The sequence below is a fragment of the Saccoglossus kowalevskii genome, chromosome 3 (assembly GCF_978046115.1).
Source record: "Saccoglossus kowalevskii chromosome 3, keSacKowa6.1, whole genome shotgun sequence".
Classification (NCBI taxonomy): domain Eukaryota; kingdom Metazoa; phylum Hemichordata; class Enteropneusta; family Harrimaniidae; genus Saccoglossus; species Saccoglossus kowalevskii.
This window is the reverse complement of record NC_140643.1, coordinates 37,560,618-37,579,128: the sequence shown is the minus strand read 5'-3', so window position 1 is coordinate 37,579,128 and position 18,511 is coordinate 37,560,618. Positions and strand designations below refer to the sequence as shown.

Here is an 18,511-nt window from a genome sequence, read left to right as displayed (position 1 = left end):
GTATCAGTGTGTTGGAGGCGAGCCATGGCATTGTAGGCAAGTCCGAGCTAGTATCGGTGTCTTGGAGCGTACCATGGCGCCATCAAAGGCAAAACATACCCTTTATCTCAGCGAGCAATGTCAAGTATTTCATCGTGAACAATTCTGTTCTTTATATATAAATAATTGACTCCATTTTGGCATGAAAAATTAGATTTGGGTCTAAAATAACTTGTACAGAATAACTGATACATTTCTTAGCCAACACACAACTTAGATACACATGGCGATATTATATATTGCATGCCTATTCGGTATATTTCTGAATCATGGTATTAGCGTAAACAAAGATTGCTCGTTACAAACACAATATATTGTGTCCATTTTGGGAACCTGTTAGTTATTGATCTGTATGGTAAATACAACTGATGTGTCGTGGCTGAAAATAGATAAATTTGCCAAATGGAAGCACTATAAAAATAGCTAAAATACGGAATAGAGAAATGGTCGCGAAAAGTTCCATGATTATTTCACAGTTTTGCTAATTTGTTTTAATTTCCGTATTTGGTTAATTTCATCACAATAATAACACTTATATAAACAAACTTTGATTTATCATTTTGTTCCATGGCAATAGTCCTAGCTATTTTTGGATGATATTTGTCCCAATTTTTGAAAATTTATAGAACACAAAAAAAAAGTATTCACCGTTCATGCTGGTCCCAACGGTCGACATTGAGTTCTGCAAAGTCATTCAACCAATGATTTCCAGAATTATGACCTACCTTCTTTTTATAACATTATTTTCCTTCCACCCTATTATCCATACTGAAAATATATAACATGACTACTACTCCAATTCCATTAAATGCACACTAAACCATGTTATATAACATACACAAAATATTTAATATAATTATTTTTTCGATATCTATATTATTTACATTCTCGGTAATAAATATCAAAACGACCCAAATTAATGGCCAGAAAAATCAGTATCTCATTCTGTTCAGTATTCTTCAAAATTTCATACACAAATATAAACTATCGGTGTGTATGATGTACGGACGTCGCTGGTCGAATACTGTCGGCGGCTAGGCGAAGTAAATTCAAATTGTGGATATGAGGTACTCGTAGAGGTGGCATACTTATATTTGGACTCGGCATCCTGGTCATACTTCCCAACGTACTTGCTACACTGAAATTTGTAAAGAAAAAAGTGTTATATAGTGTTGTTATTAAGTGTATGATAGGCTATTACCGTTTTTTTATTATTATTTCAAAAACTTGAACGAAGTAAAAATGACAATGTGTGTGTGGGGGGGTGTGTGCGTGGGTGTGTGTGTGTATGTGTGTGTGTGTGTGTTTAATTATGAATTGATTATGGCCTTACCTGGTATATGGCATAGCGTGGTGAGGTACTATATGAGAGGATGGTGGTGACGTGATAAATCTATTGCCGATTGATTCTCCAAGCACGTCATTCATAGATTGGTATTCTGACGTTGGTAATCCATACATATGTTGTCGCATCCATGCCATACGACCTTCTTTGTGAGTCTTCTTAAATTTGGCACGGCGATTCTGAAACCAGATCTGAACAATAAAAAGAAAGATGGTTAGATGATGTTTGAATACTAGACCATCTATAGATTCAAGATGAATGTGCGTGTGTGCGTGTGACATTCGCAGAAATAAAACTACTATGTTGTACTGGATAAAGACAGAATGAAGTAATTCATACCTGTACTCGTTCTTCGTCGAGTTTTAATTTGTCAGCTATATCCTCGCGAACTACTAGATCCGGGTACTGTTCCTGGCTAAATATACGTTCGAGGGCATCTAACTGCTGCCTGCTATAAGTCGTCCTGGATCTTCTTGATTTCCTCGTCTTCTTGGTCGATGAACTAGACGAGTCCTCTCCATCGTCACCGGAACTGCTTTCTGAAATATTAAGATAGTATCCCACCTCGTGTTGGTTGATTGGCATTGTAGAATTCAACGGATCGTTATCTGAAGAGAAGCAACATGATAAAACAAAAACAATTAATTTCATCTTCAAATGTTATCGAACAGTTGGATACATGTTTAACAATAAACAATCTAAAGAAAAGAGTTTTGATGCCATCAATTCAGCACGTGTTCGGACAAAGCTTAGTGGAAACCCCGGGTGTATTATTGAAAACATTTTCAACGCGATAGATAGATAGTGCTATTTAAACAGCGTCATTTGTATAAAAAAACACATACGACGAGGGCCTGAATTTGTTTCAATTTACTTATTCAACAAATGCTGATGGCGTCGCTGTTTTGTATCAGTTTCACCCTTAGTATTGGCAAGGTCAGAGTGCAAGACTTACGGATTTCAAAGTAACAATAATTTGACAGACGCTACACGCGTCTCTAATGTTACCACCTGTTCCGGGTTATCATGCTGCAGTGCACATCACATTTACATGTTCAAGGTTGGGTGATCCATTGTTCGAAATTAGCTATTTGAAAGGAACAACTTGGCCCTTAGTGAGGTAGTTGTTTGACATCCAATTGGAAGTGAATAGAAACCCTATTATGGCCAATTCCAATATTAGTCTGTGCCCACTAATTAGCCGATACTGTTTGTTAGCTATTCAAGTAAATCTAACTTTCTTTTATTGCCGCCATGTTCTTCCCACCCCTCTTTAACTTGAAAGGATGCAAAGTAAACCGTATTTGAATTTCCGATTTAATTTCTGGTGCGCGACATCTTTCCTTCAATCATCGCCGTGACGTAAGCGTATTTACTTTTTTGTTTTTATAATGTAAAGTGAATTAGTGATTTTTGTATTTTATTTTTTTGGAGAATGTATTCAGGAATATACAATCACGTGGTTGTACAATATATATTGTGTATCATTTCACACATGGAAAGGTCTTTTAATCGCGTCCTAAATTAAAATGACCCAAATTGAAGTTTCAGCTTGGGTGGACTAAGTGAACGACGTATAAGTCTCTCACCCTGCCTTTATATTTAATCGTGTGAAAATGTCGCGCTCGAAGGTCGCACGTTTTACATATCCTACCTATCTAAAACGGTGCCATTGCCGCTGCTGCATCCATGATGAAATAGATTCTGCCATTATGTTTTATTAATTAAAAAAACATTCGAAACAAACTTATTTCATTCGTTAATTCGAAGATTAGAAGTTATATCATGGTTTTCGTGAAATCATTACAAAATATAGTTGCTGAGCGCACTATTACAATTAAATATTGTCATCAAATCATGGTAAAAAGGCAATTTAAATAGCATGTTCTCGGCGGCATTTAATTTTAACTTACCCTTAATATTGTCGTCCTTGACTTCGAGATGCACATCCTTCGTTTCAATCATTTCATTCTGTCGCATTTGGTTCGATTTACTGCAATCTTTGTTAGGCGTCGATACACACTTCTTTCCATCGGTCTGTATTTCCGGCAAAGAAACGGGTTTCGATGGAGGCGCAGCGACTTCGACACCCAATATGGCGTTTATTGTGAACGACGTCGATGCTCGGCCGACCATCGTATCAGTCACGGGACCGCTACGCCGGTGTTCTCCAGAAAGAAGGCGAGACTCACTTTCAAATCCGGTAATATTACGTGAACGACAGGGGAGAACTGGGCCAGTGCGGAACATGCCTATTACACAAAATACGAGTGTAATGTTTGAAGCAGGTCGTTGAGCTCAGTACATGTGTAAAAACAGATGATGATGCACCGCAAATATAATGAATGTGTTTTGTACTAGTTTTAGACGACGGGTTCACGAACCGTTGGCCCTTTGCTGCGTGAGTGTTATGCCAATGATAGTGAATGATCTGTTCGTACTAGCTGTTTTCTCTTTTTCTCACTTTAATTATAACAACAACAACAATGCAATTACGTGACACACTATTTGTCATCCTATCAGAATCCAGCAATTTCATCTCGGATAATTGGTATAGCAGCGGGCGTGGTCAGTCATTGGTTGATCGTCAAATAATAGCGAGGCTAATTGAGCGCTTAGCGATGTTATTTCGTTGTTGTTGTCAGGGGGGTAATTAACTTATTGTTCGTGAAAGGCATTGTACCATTTGTTACTCCCGAGATAATTAGCTACGAATCAAGGCATGTTCTCTGCATACACACACGCACACACACACATACACGCTTGTCTTTTCAGAACGAGTCAAATGTGAAGAAAAAAACGGAAGTTTCATCTACCAAACAATTTTAGAAATCATTAACTCGTGTGTTACAATTAGATTATCTAATGTAAAAACCGAATAGAATTAATCATAATTAGTTGTTGTGGCTTAGTTCCGAGAAGATCAAATTAAACCGTATTCCGTACTTTGTATCCAGCTAAACCGCATAATAAATGGAAGCAGCTGTTGTCGCTGTAATTCATGAAATGATGAGGTGTACTTGTACGTTCATGATGAAGGCAATATTTGAATTAAATTGATATTATATATGCTATTTTAAGAGAAGCAATAGTTAAACACGCAGGTTTGTGCTGTGCATATATATTACGGTACAACCTGTTTTAATTTCTCATTGTGCACAAATTATTAAAAAATAAAATATATAAAAGTACACATTACACCACAACCGATCGGATAATGATCAGTGTACTAATTTAAAATCAGTAGTGAGTTGTCGCAGAGTTGTTTCCGTCGTTCATCTTCATCGGGGTGGGACACTTTGTGAAGATTCAATCCCAGATATTATATAATTAATATTCCAATTACAATTATTGTATTCGCCATGTATTAGTTAATTGTCCATTTAACTCATATTTCAATTAAATCACGTGACTATTTAGCTTGAAATCGATTTGGAATATCATTCCTCACACTACACCGAATTTGATAGAGCAAATGGAAATTAATATTATTTTATTTGACGACACTTCTGCATAAGCAATATATATTAAGTATATTAAGTACATCAACCTATTTATTAATAATAACATACGTCAGTTTCGTATTAGATAAAAGTAGGCAGGGAAGAGATGCTTTCTATATTTATATATAAAAAGTGTGGGTTTATAACAACACGATGTTTTTTTAATTTTTAATTGAATTACGCGTTCGGCTTCTGTAGTACATACCACATGGCATTAAAAATTGACACATTTTTACCAAATCGTTGACATTTTTATGTGTCCAAACCCGTTTCCAAAGTCACGCCATTGCCAATAAATAATGAATGACTCGAGATCGGCGTTATATCACATGTTACAATAACACGAGATATAGTTGTTTATGTTAAGCAATCGACACAGTTCTTATAATTAGACTTGTCCACTTGAACCACCAATTCACTTTCTCATCGATACTCATAGTAGCTTTGTTTGAAGTACACTTTTGTACTTTGTGCATTTAAGGGTGGTGCATGGGAGGAGATTTCAGTCTTAATCTACCAAGTAAAAGATGTGATTGTCCATTTGTTGTCGCCTCCTACTAATTTCCGTCTCTTTGATGGACAAAATCCAATGAATATATTGTTCGTACACAATTGTTGTTAAATTGCCCTGACAGTATCGAAAATATAATTGCTTGTAGACACATATATATCATCCAATATGTTTATCTCATATCCGGCGTTTTCTTTTCAAGCATGCAATCAAGTCACCCGGTAACGCTGATTTGTTGGTCTTGCCATGCCGCTCAGTGACGATTTTTGATCTGTGCACACCGAGTAACGTTGGTAACGTGTGTTTTTTTTTTATTTTGGGAAGACCAAGTTACGTTGCTAACGGCGATTGGTTCAGGCATATGAAGTTACGTCGGTAAGGGCGCTTAGTATTGGGCTATCAAACCACATAGGCATGTGATCCGACCTCTTATCGGTGTTCAAATCCAACAGGAGCTCGCTCAACTTTCTCAACTTTCAACTCATCCAGTCAGTTATGAGTAACAACCACGTGATCAGCGGTGATTATACGTGGTATAACGAATGTAATATACACTTATCCAATATCTCTCACTACCATTCAATTAATTTTTCCATTCTCGAATTGCTATGACGACCGCGTGGTCATTTTAGGCCAATGGGAATATTAATAATAATATTAAACAAAGTGCGTTGTATTTACATTACTTGACACGGTTTCGTCACCATTGAAATATTAAATGAATGCGTTAAACTGTGTTTAAGTCACAAATGGCCGTGTAGTCGTTTCCATGACAATTGATCATCGAATTTATTTGAGTAACAAAATGCATGGCGCAATAAGTTCACGTATACGGTTTGTGGGCTTCAAAGTGCGTGTCATAGGTTGTTCAATTACGTCAGTAACGCTGTAGACTGGTTTGAAGTTTGTGCATGATACACATCAACAACGTCACACATTTGTACTACAAGTCAAACATTCACCTGTCAACACTTGGTGTTATATCAAATATATATTAGATGATTATCTTAGCTGTTTTATAACAACCAACTACGAACAAAGACGACAGCATGGAGGGTAATTATGACGTATTTGAACAAAATATACCACGTGACACGGAAATATGTAAATTGACCATGGTCAATGCACGAACTTGATGGATGCATATAAATATGACTTCATAAATACGTGATACCATTGTACAAGCATAATAATGGTGCAGCATGTTTGCTGCAACTGTAAGTATCAAGACCCTCATTTTATTGATGAAATGCAACTAAAGAAAGTTGTCTTGGGAAGAAGATGAAAATTAAAAACATTATTTGTAAAGAATAATGTCCGATCATTACTACACAATACCCAATCATAATTCCGGTAAACGGAAATAATCGGTAAATAAAAAATAATTCTTTTATTTAGACACAAAAATATAATATACTTGAAGGTATTACTAGTATTTTATGAGTACAATTTCTAGTATTTGCGAAAGACGGAAAAGACACATGGTTGTCACACCGAGCACAACGCAGGAAAGTGAAATTGCAGTTTTGACAAACTCAGTGAACAGCTACAATTATATAAAATAAACAATCAATTCATCATGTATATTTCAAATTATAAGCGATATTTCTTTCAAACTGAAATGAACGAGGAACATGCATATAATTAGTATGTATCAAGAATGGAGACAATGACATTAATACAATTATAACATGGAACTACGAATATCGTCTCATAACTGAATCGCCCTTGAAAATCAAGACCTAATTTAGTATCACTATTATTTAGGTGATTATTAAACAAAAGAATGTCGATTTCACGCCTAATTATCGGCGACGCATCATCATCGAATACAATATTGGGTTAGGCAAACCACTTAGTACAGTACCATGCGCTATCACATTTGGGTTTAGCGTTTTCTTTTTTTCAAAATATATGATAAAATATTGCTGTCACTCTAGTCAAGTTTGTTATTGGTTTCATTATTAATGCCTAGTAATTTATTTAAATATTTACACATCGATTAGACAGTATGTTGTGTCTTTAAACGTTAATACAGATTATGACACCACAAACGTGACGTAATCCTACTTGAGACACATGTACGTGTTCAGTATACCGTGAGAATTAATCGATAATCTGATCCCACTAACTCGTCAAATTAAAGTTATAGCATAGTTTGGTAATACTGTTAAACAGAAATAAACTATCGATACAACTGGTCATGCACAATAATGGATGTACATTTCTATATATTTAAAACATTATTTTATATTCATTTCACGATACCCTACATTTTGTATGATGTACATTTGTATATTATTTCTCGTACATAATTGTTATTTCGATTACTCCACGAAATCGTCACTGACACTTAGATGATTAGGTCAATTGGTTGATCTCCATATAAGACTTGAACGCGATTTGTTAATAGATAACATGAATAGATCAGATGTAGTTCGAAGCAATGTGCCGACCGGCGACTGGAATTATAGGCGGTGAAAGCATATACTTATATCGGTTTAGATTATCTATGTCGTTCATCCGAATAAAAGACCTATCTGAAAATAAAGCAGTCTAACCAAATACCAAACCGTTGGAACGAACACCAGACTGCCCATCTGACTAACAAAACCGAAATGTTGCTTTCTGATAATTTCTGAAAAATTCAAATACCTGCTGAGTTTGAAAATGTTTGAAAGTATATGGCATATTGGCTGACACATTATAAAATGTTTGTATTCCACTATGGGGTGAGACACATACAAGCTATCTTGTTATGTTTTTTTCAAAACAAAACAAGATATTATATTCTACAGTGGCGGAGTTAGCACACTAATCACGCAAGTATGCACAGTTTATCTTACTCGGGTGATGAATATAAAACACTTTCCAGTACAACGAGCATAGAACCTTAACTGTATCAAAGAAAAATACACTTTAAGGGGGTGGAACAGACATAATGACTTGGAAGACTGTTTTGTTACTGTTCAGTTTCAGTATACGGGTGTCAGAGTAATTAGACCGTCACAAACTAACATTGAATTAGGACGTAATGAGGTATCTATTCACTGGTAATTAGCTGTTAATTAGTGTGTTTTTCCAAGCACCTAATACATGTTTTTTCGTTGCTTATTGTTTTCTGCTATTTTGTTGTTGTTGTTGACAATTCACTGATGAGTTTATTGTTCAGAGCGCCACGTGATACAAATAAACAAAACGTAATGAGTTCCGTAGCAACGCGTGTATCACGTGACATGCGGTTTACATGTATATCGATGTGTCTCAAATGACGTGTACTGCATATTCCTTTTAGATGTAGATATAATGTCCCATAGTTTGAATTAGGTATTGTATATGTGTACTGTTAGTAATATATCTGACGTTCCGACGAAACTAAATAATGCTTTCCATGATGTCGCGCTCGATGAAGTGTTACCCAAGACAACAAACCTAAAACAAACTAAAGAAATATAATGATTACGACTAAGACACATTTACACCGCGACTATGAAACCAATATCACTGTATTTTATCAGATACATATATATATATATATATATATTCTAATAAGATGTTATCCAGATCAGAGGTCAAAAGAAATCTTGCGTAGATTCTAGGCAGGAATGTATAATTGGAGGCTTTGATCTAATAAAAAAAATCTAGTACTTTCGATAACTTTGTAGAATCTACATGGATAGTGGCCGTGATACCGGGTGAAACATACGCAAAACAGTGAGGTAAAAGGTGGGAGATCGATTTGACAAATTCAACGCACATCAACAATTATGTACATCTATATGATGTATATTTCAAATCGTGTGCGACATTTCTCGACTCATTACTCTCGTTAAGTGGAAATAAACGAGTAAACATGCATATATTATAACCATATTATGCAAAGTGATAACAAATGCATAGAACTGCGAAGCTCGTGTAACAATCGCCCTGGGAAATCAGGAACTAAATTTAACATTACTATTAGGTGATTATTGAACAAAAGAATGTCAATTTCACATCTAATTATCGGTGATTAGGTACGTAATCACCCAATTACCATACTAAGTTAAGCGAATTAATTAGTAAATAACGTGGTGTTTCATCATTTGGAAATTGATTTGCAAAATCTATGATGTCGAATTAAATGCTCATTTTACTCAAATGTTGTATGCTAAAAGTATTTAATTATTTTATTCTTGATCACTAACGGTAATGAAACAATGTGGCATTGTTAACCGTGTCCTAGATTATGACACCCAGTATGTGGCGTAATCCGACTTGAGTCACAATTCGTGAGAAGTAGTCGATAATCTGATCCAATGCCTGAATGGTTTCACCATGGAACTACAAACCCATGGTTTCACCGACTCATCAAATTGAATTCGTGTTGGTGTTCTTCGCCCAAATCGCACGGTTTTTCAAATACAACTTTACTACCCCCCCCCCCGACGAACGTGGGTTGCTAGCTGAATACACACTACTTGTCTGGTGAAGATTATTTACGTCTGAATGTTAGCATTAACCTCTATATTTATTGTTGCGGTGTGTTTGTGACATAATGTTTGAACATGTCGTGCAATACAAATCTTAATCCTACTTAGGACATATGTTTATGTAATCCCATTCTTTGCACACACGGTTTCACTGACCTGCTAAATTCAAATATGAACTACTTCAACTATATTCGGAGCAATAATAATAATAATAATAATAATAATAATAATAATAATAATAATAATAATAATAATAATAATAATAATAATAATAATAATAATAATAATAATAATATTGAATAATATGAAATATTGAGATTTGTGAATGCAAATAGACATCACATTTATGCCCGAACATCCTAGTAAGCGCTGTGCTTAACCAGGAATTCGATGTAATGTACAATGACCGATGTATTTAAAATACTGGCGAAAAAGCAATTGTGTTGCATAACTATTGTACTTGGGAATAGCAAGTTTATTGTTAGTGTAAAGTGTCACTTAATGGGATGTTAATCCCTTGGGAAGTCATTTAGTGAATATATATTGTTAGACGAACTAATTAGCACACACATGTTACAGATTGAATCGAATGTAATCTTTCAATTAAATAAGATTACATCAATTTATCAGTCTTGAAATCTAATCTACAATTGGATTACAACACCGACGTGTCAGCTACGAGTAATCACACTCGTCCATGCTAAAATAACCAGATTCCACAAAGTCACATTGCTTACTGGTACCTTGCTCGAGAATTGCCTGTAACGCGAGTATGATTGGTTGAGAATTCTACGTGATTTGTATTGGGAATTGGTTTAATTTTCACTTACTATAAAAGACTATCGACAATCGATTCAATCAGATAGTCAAGATAATTTTTCTGCAAAATATTATTTTTCTACGCCATTAATCGATTGAAAATGATGATTATGACATCTTTTTGAAATTTTTGTGAATTATATTATTATGAATTGCATTATAGGGCATACAGGTTGAAACGTGATAAACGTTTGTATTTCTACGCTGTAATCAAGGTTAAATTTCGGAATAGTGGTGACCGTGCTAGTCCCATACCATGTATTGTTTGAATAGTGGTGACCGTGCTAGTCCCATACCATGTAGTGTTTGAATAGTGGTGACCGTGCTAGTCCCATACCATGTATTGTTTGAATAGTGGTGACCGTGCTAGTCCCATACCATGTATTGTTTGAATAGTGGTGACCGTGCTAGTCCCATACCATGTATTGTTTGAATAGTGGTGACCGTGCTAGTCCCATACCATGTATTGTTTGAATAGTGGTGACCGTGCTAGTCCCATACCATGTATTGTTTGAATAGTGGTGACCGTGCTAGTCCCATACCATGTATTGTTTGAATAGTGGTGACCGTGCTAGTCCCATACCATGTATTGTTTGAATAGTGGTGACCGTGCTAGTCCCATACCATGTAGTGTTTGTACGATCACGATGAACACCAAACACTGCCTCGTACAACAGGCAGAGACATTTCACTGTATGAAATACGAAAAGGGTCTTAAGAAGAGTGAAACAGAAATAATGTCTTCGAAGGTTGTTTTGTTAATGTTTAAATACTACACCAGTTTTACTATACGATTACGAGTGAGAGTATTTAGACCGTCACAAACTAACATTGGATGTTAACTTAATGACGTGTCTATTCACTAGTAATTAGTTGTTAATTTGTATATTTTTCAGTAGGTTCACGGGTTTTCATTGCTGAATGCTTCTAGCAATGTTTTCGTTGCTGTTTTTGTTGACAATTCACTGATGATTGCATTGTACCAAGCGCCACGTGATGTGAATAACAATTGAGTAGTGAGCTACGTGACAACGAACAAACAATCGTGTGTATCACGTGACGTGTATTTGCTTTCCTCAGCGAACATCAATTCGAGATATTTGGTCAAGTTTATGCATGAAAAATTATCAAAACAGCAGTAGTATTTTTTTTCATAATTTATCTACATTCGAATTATCAGATCTATTCAATATGAAATTATCATATACAAATGGCATACGACGTCATAGACATGAGAATAATAATAGTATAAGTTTTATTGATTAGATAAAAATGACGAACTTCGTGGCGAAAGGAGTAACAATTAAAAACAATTAAAACAATATTTCAAATATGCCCATCTTGAATTTTAAGGTATAAGGTTACAGTTTACTGTCTCACGTTGGGAGAGGGTGAACGGATTCGAAACCGTGCGAGCCGACGATGATACGTCCAGGCCCAGGAAATTTGTATTGAATTAAACGGATACTGGTTGCTAGAGCGAATACAATTTTTAAAAAAACATTTGAATAATTCTGGCGTTGTTTTCAGAATGTAGTGTCTGCTGATATTTTTTTTCTTGGAGCAATAAACCTAGCAGTAACATAGCAGCTGTTTGTAGAAGACAGGTGTAGTGGACTATAATTTACGCCATCCGCTCGGCGTCGGAATCGACGCATCTCACTCATTACAAAGCCAAATTTAACTCGACGCCAAGTAGTTTCTCCAAACTTGTCGCTGTGTTTTTGTTTCATGGTCGTCGTTGGAAATTAATACCATATTAGTAACATCATTTATTGACTCGAATGTGACTATGAAACTTCTAAATATGAAGGAGTTGCCATACAACTTTATTTGACAATTTGGTTAATTAACCGTTTTTTTCTTCAAACAAATCAATCCTGTCTTACTCTGTTACTAATGACACAGTATGTTATAGTCCAGTCAATTTACTGCTATTTTAGGCCCAACCCACAACAAATTGCAATAAACACAAAACATGGTGGGAAATGTTGTAGTTAACCTCCTATAAGACATACTAAAAGTCCCATAAAATCCAGGGAGTGGAAAAGGTGTAAAATTGACCTCAAAAATCACTAAAAACGGGTATTTTTCGTAAATTTTTACAGTAATTGATATGATATTTCCATTGTTTTCAGTAAACCTTATACATTTTTTATGTAATTTTGTCGGTATTAAAGGCAACTCCAATACAAATACATGTTTGTGTTTGTCTATTATGTTAACAGAGACAAATTTAGACTAAAAATGTAGATTTTTATACCAAAAAATGTGATTTTTCAGTCAAAAGACAACTCGTTTTTCTGTAATAATTTTTCTCTCAGTATCACTTTTGTTATAATGAAATGAATGTAAATGTGAGTAAAGGAATCACAAACTTTAGTTTTTTAACATGTAAATAGAGAGATTGATTTGTGAACATGTACATAAACTGCACAAATTTCAAAACAAATTTTATTCGAAAGTAAGGTCATTTGGAACAATTTCTACTGAATTATCACAGTTGTAGCCATGACATACACCACATGCAGGGGAACATGCAAGACTATGTTTTCTACAGCTACATCTCATACTATTACAGTCTGTTTTACAGTTACATCTTATAACGTTCAACAGAGATTCTGGTGCATATGGCAAATCCGTGCATGTTGGCGTCATTTGCATATTGAGCACACTCCATCCCCAGTCTCTTGGATGCATTTGCATGTCCAAACCTCTCCATTGTTGTACTTGGTAATATACACGTAGGCTGTGGTATTTAGCAGCTGCCGAAGTTGGGGGTAATGTACGTGGCTTTACAAAAAACACACTGGTTGATACTTTTTTGCAAAATATGCTATATCTTAGTGTATCAAGGGTATCTCCTAGCTGTGCTTTATATATGCAGACCAGCGCCTTTTCCCCAGCATATTGAATTTCATTCTTTGATGAGCCATGTTTTGTAAAAATATTAGCCTGTTGCCTAAAATAATCACTGCTTTGAAAAGCTTTGAGTGACGCACCTTTACCAATTCCAAACAGAGTAGATGTTGTGTCACATCCTAGTATAGCATGAATGAACAAAATTTTGTCACACACAGCAGCACCTAGTGCACATTTAACTAAATTTATGTCCCATATCTTTAACTTGTTACGTGAAGTAGTTTGTTTGTGTTCAGATCTAAAATAGATCTTGTGGGCATTAATATTTGCATGGTACAACAAAAGAACCAGAAGATCTGTATCTTCGCCTACTAGAACATTGTCCATAATCTCAGATGATGTTATTGCTGTTTGTGCTATTAATAAATCAGCATCACCTTTTGCATGATGTACGTCACATCCAGCTAATTGCAGTTTTTCACCTAGCATGTTGATAAATCTCTGCTTGTTTTCTTTATTAGCAATAAATAATTCCTTCTTGACAGTAAGAATCATGCTCTCTGTAAATTTAACTACAGTACCAGACCATCCCCCAGTTCGTCTTTGATGAGTAGTGTCTTTTGTGGTAGGACCATCCTCATAACCATCAAAGACAACAATTGCCTTACCATATTTATGCTGTACATATCTCACATATACATCACATATTTGAGTATAAGACATACCACGCTTCCAAGGAACTCGTTGCAGTAATGAACTACCATCAAGAACAAATTGTACTGGTGCACCAACTTCAGAACTTTCTTTATCGCTAAGTTGTTTCCAGATGGCATCTGCCAACACTGGCTTGTTAGCCTGTCTCATTAGACCTGATGATTCAAAAAGAGATGGTGGACTAGTGCACAACTCGTACTTGAAAAGAGATGAGCTTTCCATAGTTCCTTCTGCGACAGTAATTAATCGTTGAAACAATAGGTGGAAATCTATATTAACTGTCTCTCCATCTAATTTGATCATTTGCTTTGCATCCAAGGTTACAGCCTGGTCTTTCTTTTTGAAGACATACTCTTGGACATGTTTATTGGTCATTTGTTCTAGGATCTTTTAACCTAATTGACATGATGCATCCACATTTACATGCTTATCTGCAGTAACACCAGTGGAATTACTGCGGAGTGCATCATCTTAACTGAAGGGATTTCTTTCTTCCAGGAAGTTGAGAATAATTTTAGTGTCACGAATGTCTCTTTCTATTCTGGCCGACTGTGTCTCTTTGTGCTGTTCACTTGTGCAAAACTCTAAACCGGTCACTTCTTGCATTGCATTGTTAATGTCTGCTGTATATGGCATTGACAACAACCATACAAGCCTTTGCGTTTCCAATAAACCCCTGCCACGTGTCAATCCACCCGTAGTCTTGATACTACGCATAAAAATCTGCTCTATTACTAAATCAGATGACAGTCCAGCCCAGAAACGATCAGTGCGCCGTATCACATGGTGACCATTCTTGAATGCAGCAAAAACAGATGGATGCTCATTTTCTAGGTTATTCATCTGCTGAATGTATATTCTTCCATATTTAGTGTATAAATTGTGCCCGGCAGCTGCCATATATGGTAACATTGACGTGATACTTAGTAGATGAAGTGTCCAATTACCAATATGCTCTGCCTTAATAAATTTGCACAAAATATCTAACATATCCATATATTGAAACCATAGACATGCAGTACGAGATTGTCTCAAAGATGATTTTTCTTTTTCAATTTTATCAACAAGATGTTTGAGAATATCTGAGGAGCAACATTCCTCCACTGAAACTTCCTTCTTTATCAATTTATCAAGAAGTCTTTGCAGTTCTGAAACATAATCTATTGGTTGTATTCCTGTTTGTGTACAAGTTCTTTCAATGCTGTCACTTGTCTGTTCATTATGATAATTATGTTCTTGTACATCAACAACAGCATCAGTACAACCTGTAACTTCTCTCTCTCCATCTTTCTCGCCATCGTCAGCATGAGAAGGTAGTGGTAAGTTGTAAGCTTTTGACATTAACAATGCATACAATGCAGACAGAACCAGAAGATGACCACGAACTGCACGCGAAACTGCTTTTCCACTGATCATATGGCTTACAGCATTATCTGCGTACACAAATTCCAAAACGTCTACAAGGCCAGATCCTTTCATTAGGTGGTCAATACAGCCTAGAAAGCTCATCTCAGTGTGAAATGGCCCAAGTCTCAATACCAATCATCGGATATCACTTTCGGTTGGTTCATCATGCAGAATACACATGGCTTTCCACCAGAGTGGTTGGTCAAAAGTCAGAACAGACGTTATATCATACTTCCTTGCATGTGATGCCACAAAGCACAGTGTTGAGTAAGCACATGATACATCAATTGGGTTCATGTCTATCATTGGTAGAAAAACAACAGAAGACTTCCCAGGGAGATTGCTTTGGTGGATCATTTGCATAATACCTGACCAGCCTGGCCCCTCAGGCTTAAGTAACCAGGATGCTTTCCACAAAACATCAACCTCGGCTGTTAGATCTGTCATTTCCGGGCAGGGTAACTCACTGTAAACTAAGGGCCCTCTAAAACTCTCATTTGGTTGTTTATAAAAATGAACATTGATACGTCCAACAGCTGCTATTTCTTCTGAAGTAACACTTTGGTTTCTTGGGACATGAAATTCTATATTTGCACTACGTGGAGTAATTCCATGGAATGTGTTCATCCCATCAATGGTCCTTATGTTGTGGTCAACATTATCTGCGACATATTGTCCAAACTCTCCGGAAACAAAACCAGGAATACTTACACCCTTAACAAGTGCTGCACTGCGTTCATAATTTTTAACTTCTGCATATGAAGAACAAAACCCGTGCTGATGCAAAGAGTCAATCAAGAATCTAGAGCCAAAATGATGGTGCATTTGCACTGCAAGTCCTATCTGCAATGGAGAAATTATAGCTCTAGGTCTTGCAGCCTGCATAATTGCATGTCCAATAGACGCAATTTTTAAGTTCTTGTCCTTACCACTAAATATGGTATCTAACAGCAACTTGAGAGATGTAGGTAAACATGTTAGACCTGTTTCAATGGATGACATTTCATTGCTACCTGGATACACATCATTTCTGGTGACATGACACAGGCTTTTATGTCATTTCTCACAATCTTTGCAGCAGCAGTAACAAGTCTCAATTTTTCTATCTCTGGATCTTCTTTTTCAGGGGTGTAGTAAAAATCGTGAAGAATGTGTTAGGCTGTTTGTCGTAATGTCACGATATCCGCTCGGCCATCTTCACCAAAGCATTCTTGTATTTTCTTCTTCATGTAGAATGCGCTATATGGATCGTAATCTGATTCCTGAAGAAACTCTTCCATCTTGTTTGTTAGATCTTGTATAGTGAGTTGTTCTTCGTCATTCTCTTTAAAATAGCGGACAACTTCGTCAAAGGCATGTGACCTTTCAACATTTTCTGGTCTACCAAATTTAATCTTCTTAGATGGCTCACTATCCGAACAGACAACATAGCAGCGTGGAATTCCTTTCCTTGTTCTAAAATTAACATTGCATTGATTATGATACAGGGCATCAGCAGCATGAAGATCAATTATACTAAGAAGTCTTGCATGTACTTGCCTTGCCCATTCATCATCTCTCTCTCTGCATATCTTCTCTACAGAATCACGGAAAGCAACTGTTCTAACCTGAATAAGCTCATACTTTTTTTTCCTCCCTACATATCTATCTGAGTGGCCACAGAAAAAGCATTCACTTCTAAAGCTGAATTGTTTATCCTGCGATCGTAAAGTGGGTTGTTGAATTTCGTTATCAGTGGAGCAAGACGCCCTTTTTTGGGCAGCTACTATATTGTATGGCCGTGTATAGTTCTTACGACATGATTTGTGCACAGATTGGCCTGCCTCTACAAAAATGTCATCGCCACGTTCTGAACTTGCTCGATTAAAGCCATCTGCTCCCTTTACACATAATGTCACAATGTCACTTTTTCCTGAAACTGGCTTGCTACAAATTGCACAGCTATCCATTATTGTCCTTAAATCAGTAATTGCAATCCTGAAATATTGGAAAAGTAATATTGAATTAAAATTTCTGCTAATATTTCACCTACCAGTATAATTTGTTTGAAGGTATATTTAAGGATAAGAATTTTTCAACAATTAAACACAATTACATTTGTAATGAGGGGTGCCAAAACTAGAAGCATTCAATTAAACTAAAAACAAAATACCTTAGCATGTGATAATAAATCCTGACTAAAGAATATACCTACTTTTAACTAAATAAACTGCAGGTCTTAGTCAATAAATATTAGATTCTATCTACTGTTCGTTGAATAAATTCTGGTCTTTGAAAGCAATTTTTACTTCTTAATACTGCCTATATTTAATATTAAAGGAGAAGCAAGTCATTAGAAAGTTTTTAAAATGCATATATTAATAGGCCAAACATTTCTTTTTGACTGGCCATGAGGTTGATACTATATTCTATTTTTCTCCGAGAGGCAGACACCCACAGCAGCCTAATAGGCCGTTTTGTGGGTGACTGTCTGTTCCGAGGGAATAGACATATGATACTGCCCGAATAATGGTCACTCAGTATGTGTTGTTATAACATACCGCCGTTTGCTTTGCTCACATGGCTTGTATTCGCCGCCATTATGAATTACCGAGTGCACGCATGCGCAACATTACGTCATATGTGAGAGGTATTCAGCAGAATCGGAAATGTCCCTTGGAGTGAAGTCATTATCAAGCAATAGTTCATCTAGTCGGGAGATAGCGCTATATTATCAAATAGCATTTGCCAGCGTATGAGCCAATCACTGCACATAATCTGAACATCGTATGTGATAATCTAGTTAAAACTAGTTTTATCATAATAATATGCAAAGAAACCAGTGGGTACTGTTTTTTTA

The 18,511-nt window shown here is 36.0% G+C and overlaps 1 protein-coding gene across 1 annotated transcript; it reads right to left on the bottom strand.

Annotated features, from left to right (window-relative positions):
- Positions 1-864: 864 nt before the first annotated feature.
- LOC100372398 (uncharacterized) lies at positions 865-3,816 on the bottom strand. The gene is made up of 4 exons (XM_002740505.3): positions 3,298-3,816; positions 1,724-1,992; positions 1,373-1,575; positions 865-1,177 (listed from the first exon to the last, which is right to left on the bottom strand). Exons 1-4 carry the CDS (start codon positions 3,632-3,634, stop codon positions 1,024-1,026), a joined length of 963 nt encoding a protein of 320 aa, XP_002740551.3. The 5' UTR covers positions 3,635-3,816; the 3' UTR covers positions 865-1,023.
- Between the last annotated feature and the right edge of the window lie 14,695 nt (positions 3,817-18,511).